Source organism: Chinchilla lanigera, unplaced genomic scaffold, assembly GCF_000276665.1.
Source record: "Chinchilla lanigera isolate Chin_1 unplaced genomic scaffold, ChiLan1.0 scaffold00046, whole genome shotgun sequence".
Lineage (NCBI taxonomy): Eukaryota > Metazoa > Chordata > Mammalia > Rodentia > Chinchillidae > Chinchilla > Chinchilla lanigera.
Genome location: NW_004955447.1, coordinates 3,011,891 through 3,017,967, shown reverse-complemented (window position 1 = coordinate 3,017,967; position 6,077 = coordinate 3,011,891). Strand labels below are relative to the sequence as shown.

Here is a 6,077-nt window from a genome sequence, read left to right as displayed (position 1 = left end):
CTCAAGGATTGTTAAACCTATGTTATAATGTTCACATTGTGAAATGGTAAGAATAATGTCCTTATATCTGGAAACTTGTTTAAAGAAATGTATCTGGTTGCCAAGTTGACAAGGGGTGGATCGTTATGATTGATACACTGTGTCAACTTCAGGAGTTTAGAAGCTTAACTAAAAAACTCAGCAGTTCTACATACTGGCATGAAAAGGGCATCCCCTTCCTGCTCTAAGATGCTGTACACTGGGTCAGCTTGAGCGCTTTAGAAGGTTATCTATGTGACTCAGCTGGAAACAGGATCCTTACGCTGTATTCATCCTGAGCTTGTGCAAGAGGAGGGCACAGAGATGGTGTGGGTGTGGGCTGATAGCCAGCAGACAATATAAGGGAGGAATAAAGGCTTGCTTTCCCCCCTTTTTGCCCTTACTGCTTTTGCTGTTTTGTGCCACCCTGAAGAGTTACCACAGTGCCATGCCACCCTGTCTTGGAGGCAGGCAATTATAAACTGAAACCTCCACAAACTATAAGCTAAATAAACCTTTCTTTGCTTAATTTCTGGCATTGGATATTTTGTCCCAGCAATGAGAAAAACAACCAAGACAGCAATTACTCTTCCTGCATATCTTTTTCTCTGCATATTGCAGAGTTGATCTCCTACCCAGCCCAGCTCACAGCACTCACATACTTCCTGCCACTCTCACAGTCACTCATCACCAAACCACTCCCCTCTTCACAAATTAATATAAGTTGGATTTGGCCCTGGGTCAAGGCCTTTGCTTCAGGTAGCCATCATTCTAGCTGAATTTAGGACTCATTAGCTCCCCACATGTATAAAAATATCTTAGTGTTTTTATTCTTACCATGTGTTGCACTGGAAGCAGTATATTGGAATTACTTTGTTAGAATTCTGATAACTTTTTCATGGGATTATAAATGTGGACTTTTCTGAAGCTCAACAAGGTCCAGAAGAGCTTTCTATAATTATTTTGTTATTTTGTATCATTATTATAAACAACAGTAAATTACTACGATTAATAAATGATTCAACATTTTACCTATGGAAATCCATTCTAAGTCAATAAGTTTTAGTGATCTCCTTTTAAAAACAATGTCTTTGATGTTATACTGGTATTATTCTCAGCATACAAGAAATAAAAACCAAAAGTTTTAAAAGGGGAAATTTTTAGGTTTACTCCATGTAAAGTTATTTTGAAAATTCTTTAAATATCTTTTTCACAAGGCCAATGATCCACATTTAAATTTTAAAATAAACTAGGTAATTATAAGTTTAAAACTTTACCAGTCAAGCATGGTGGCTCACTTCTGTAATCCCAGCACTCAGAGGCTCAGGTAGCAGAATCACCATGAGTTCAAGGCCAGCCTGCATTACATGGCAAGACCCTGTCTCAAAAATTAAATAAATAAATAAATAAATAAATAAACTTTATCTTATGACTTAACTTTTAGAAAAAACAACATTTTTAGAAAGTAGTTAAAATGATAGAAGCCCTATTGGTTTCCCTATCTTACACCTTAAAATTCTCAGGCTATCCTATGATAAACATCTATCTAAGTAAATAAGGACATATCACAAGGAGTGTTTTTTCACTAAACATTAAAGAGATCTTCTTCCTTGTAATTTTGGTCCTGTATAAAGAAAGAGCAGATATTCTTCAGATCTCTGATCGAAACTTCAGTGTGGAGTTTCTCATCTTCTCTTCATAATCTTTTTCAAATCTCTCATACTGAGCTACAGTGAACTGGTTCTTCCAGTCTCCTGAAATACCTGAAAAAAAATATAAATTTGAAAAGCTATGAAAAAGTATCGAATTTACTTCTAACATCAGTTTTAACTTGAATTATCACACTTATATTTTTAAGCTTCAGGTTCTATGTGAGAACTCTAAAATTCACCTCATATTATGTATCTCCAACCCTCCTTTGCCTGCCTAGCACAAATTTTCTGAGTATCCTGTCTAAAACCATGATCTCCTCACTGGTTTAAAGCAATGTCATTGGGAAACAATTTCAACATCTCAACACCTTGATTCTTTAGCTGTAAAAGCTATAGTACTCATAAAATGACTCATTTATTTTAAAACTGGATGTTCTAATTTCAAATGATAATTCAATAAAAAAACATGGTAAAGTAAGATTGGAAATTATTGTAGTAAGTGGATTAACTGTATGTATACATGTTTTTTTACCATAGGATTGCTGAGTCTTCCAAATGTTAATGATATCAAATATCTTTAACCTTTTTTTTTTTTGGTTTTTCTCCAGTACCGGGAACCGAACTCACGACCTTGCGCTTGCCAGGCAGGCACTTTGCCGCTGAGCTAAATCCCCAGCCCCCTCAAATATCTTTAAGAAGAGATACCCAATATAACATTAACATTTGCAGTAAACGCCCAGTGAAAATATTTTTTATAGAAAAATTTTTTAAGGATAACAAATAGGACAACATTTAGAAACCCAGGAGAAAGTACAGCAAAGTAACTCTGACAGGCTCTTTGGGTTCCTGGGCTGCACATCTACATGTTTGATGAATCACAGGTCAAAAATTTGTAAAAAGTGTTGAAAATATACTTTTATACTCTTTTTATGGTCATAACTGTCAAAACAACATCATTTAAAAACTATTTATATATCACTTACATTGCATTTGTTACTCCAGGTCATGCAGCAGGGATTTGGAGGGTGAGCACAGGTTCTCTACAGTGCCATTCTACGTGAGGAGTATGAGCACTGTGGATTTCAGTACCCAGCGAGGGTCCTGTGGCCAATCTCCCCTGGGTACCAAGGGCTGACTTTTTGCCAGTCTGGCCTAGGTTTTCCTGCTTTTCTCATTTTATTCATGTATAGCTCCATTATTGACATTTACAGTCAGACAATTCTTTAAGGAAAAAGAGGTGTGTCTTGTATACTGTAGGACACCTGGCAGTTTTGTTTGCATCTACTTATTAGATGTCAACAGCTTTCTCCTAGTTGTGACAATCAAAAATGTCTCCAGATATTCATTCCCTGGGAGAAAAAATCTGATTGAGATCCAGAAAATCCCAGGAGCAATTATCCATGGAATATTTCCTAAATTACTAAATATGAAAACTTTCTAATATCTGTGACAATCCATTATGAATGAAATTGGCCTTACTAGATTTTCAAGTTTCATTGTTTTATATTAGCTATGCAGATTAATAGGTTCTGTTTTGACATATTCATACATGAGTATAATATACACTTCAACTTTCCTTATCCATCCCTGGCCTCCTTCTACTCTCTAGTAGTCTTCCTTCTACTTCTGTCATCCCTTTTAAGATTCCACATATGACAGAAAACCTGTGATGTTTGACTTTCTGCCTGACGTATTTAGTGTAAGTGATGATCTCCAGTTTCATTTTCCTACAATGGTATAGTTCCATTTTTTCCTTACATTGACAGGAATGTACCTGGTATTCATACCTTAGCTATTGTGAAATGTGCTGCAATAAACATACTATGTAGATATGGCTAAAATTTATTGGCTTTAATTCATTAGAAAATATACTGAAGCATGGTGGAGCTGAATCAAGTGTTAGCTCTATTTTTAATGTTTTGAATGTTTTAAACAACCTCAGTATTGACTTCCATGGTGGTTGTACTAGTTTACATCTCAACTAGTAATTTAGAGGGCTCCTTTTTTCACTACAGCCACATGAGCATTTATTTTTTGTGTAGCCATTCCAATTAGGTTGAGATAGAATCTCAGTGTAGTTTTGATTTGTATTTCCCTGGTGGCTAAAAATACTAACAACTTTTTTCTGATATTTACTAGCCATGTACTTCTTTTGAGTAATATATGTCCAATTTACACAATTATTGTTTGATTATTGGTATTTCTTAGTGTTAAGCCTTTTGAATTCTTCCTATATTGACACAGATATTAATTATGTGTTAGGGCCAGGTGTGGTGGCACACACCTGTAATCCCAGCATTCGGGAGGCTGAGGCAAGAGGATCGTCAAGAGCTCCAACGCCTGCCTGGGCTACAAAGTAAGGTGAAGCCCAGCCTGAATTGCATAGTGAAACTTTGTCTCAAAAAAGTAAAGCAATAGTAATAATAATAATAATAATAATTAATAATTCTCTGTTAGAAGAGTAACTAGTAAAGATTTGTCCCTATTTTATAGACTGTTTTTTCACTTTATTGATTATCTGTCACCATAACATCTTTCCCTTCAAAATTGCCTTATCTTTCGTTATTGCTAATAGTTATTCATGCTATACTTCAATGTGGGATGACTTTATATTTTTGACTGTCATGTATTATGCGACTTCCTTAATTTATTGACTTAGATTTTCATCTGCTTTGGCTAGCAAAATTTGAACATATGTGTTATAAACTACATCTGAGAGGAACTTTAAAAGACACTGCAAGTTTCCATCAGTCCTCTCAACCATGATATCGAGGACAGGACACATATAGGTACCTCTTGCCACCAGAGTTTCAAAAAGATGCTCAACTAGGACCTGACCCTAGGAAAGCCACATAAAACTACGGCAGTCACAGGCAGCAATAATCTTCCAGTGCACTTAAGAAAAATTAATATATCTGGATGATTTGGATCAGTGAAATGCCTGAGTGCAGGAAAGCAGTGGGTGCCAAGACTCATGCTTATTCATACACAGTCTATCAAGGAAACATTTTTTTTTTCTTTTTTGGTTTGGTTTTATTCTGGTACCGGGAATTGAACTCATGACCTCGTGCTTGCCAGGCAGGCGCTGTGCCACTGAGCTAAATTCGCACCCCCCTAAGTAAACATTTTTTAGAAAGCTTACCCTACATGTTAGATTTGCAGCAAAAAAAATAATTTTGCCTCAGGGTATCCCCCCGAATGATTTATTTCCTTTTCTTCTCACTTTTCCTCTCCAGCGTATTCGGTCTCTTCCAACTTTCTACTTCATCAAGCATATAGGATTACCTACACTCTCCATCGTGTGCTCAGAAACAGGCAGAACATAAGCTCACCCTTTCTCATGAAAGGAGACACTGAGTGGTCCATCTCTTCTTTCGTCAAAGTGGTATAATTTGCATTTGGATTTTGTTTCATTACATTAAAAGAGCTGTGATAGAGGATTTTATTCACAGTTTCCTCTGACAAGTCTTTCTCTAGAAACGTCAATAACTTTTGAATTTCACCCTTTAGATCCTGAAAGAAACAGGCAGAAAGAATCATTTCAGGAAAATTTAATCACAAATAAGGGAATGCATGTGAAAAGTTTTCACATATGACATAATAGTAGAGATGCTACATTTGGACTTTCATATCATTTTTCATGTAGTTTTTCAAGTGTATAGACTTTCCTTGGTTGACCAGGCAACCATCTACAAGGTGGAAGACTAAAAATTCTTTTAAAAAATGAAAAGAAACTGTTTAGGGAAGTATTCAATGTTTTACACTCAAAAATGCATTTAACTTGAAGAATAACCTTATAGAAAAGCAAGCTACTACTATAATTAGGTATAATTTTCAAATTCTCTTGATCTTAAACATGTCTGGAATTATGAATGAATTACCTATCTCAAAAAATTTAGATAAAAATAATCATAATTACACTTCTCATACCTGCAGATTTTTTGATAGTATGGTATTTGAGGAGGAAAGGAAAGTCAAAATGCTTCTCATTTCCCAGCCTCAAGAATGGTGTAAAAAGGCATAAGCAATGAAGAGGAGAAATCCATTTAATGTATTTCTTATGATTCCTTTCTCTGTGTTCAGAGTGGGCGTAAGAAGATGTATTAGATGTGAGGAAATTGCAGCAGTGAGCCCAAAGCTTTTGCGTCCTATACTCATTATGAAAGTATTCTTTTTAGTGGTCGAAACCAAACTGAGTCAGCAAGTCTTAATCTTTGTGACCCAGTGATAACAGTCAGAAAGACAATCAGATTTAACTTTCCTGAATAAACTATCTGAGTTCATGGAAACAGAGCCAGAGTGTTTCCATGTTGGCCCTAAAATAACCTATTCCTTGTACCAACTGAGCTGATAAGAGTGTATTCAAAATTACACAGTAGTCTCCGGGAGCGGCAGGGCTCCTGGGTC

General features: G+C 35.8%; 1 protein-coding gene across 1 annotated transcript in view; it reads right to left on the bottom strand.

Moving 5' to 3' along the window:
- Positions 1-1,668: 1,668 nt before the first annotated feature.
- Positions 1,669-6,077, bottom strand: part of LOC102027360 (sulfotransferase 1 family member D1) — a 25,310-nt gene continuing 20,901 nt past the window's right edge. The window contains exons 7-8 of the mRNA XM_005392791.1: positions 5,003-5,183; positions 1,669-1,781 (exon numbers count right to left, since the gene is read on the bottom strand). Coding sequence (XP_005392848.1) covers positions 1,669-1,781; positions 5,003-5,183 — 294 coding nt within the window. The remainder of the gene's footprint in view (positions 1,782-5,002; positions 5,184-6,077) is intronic.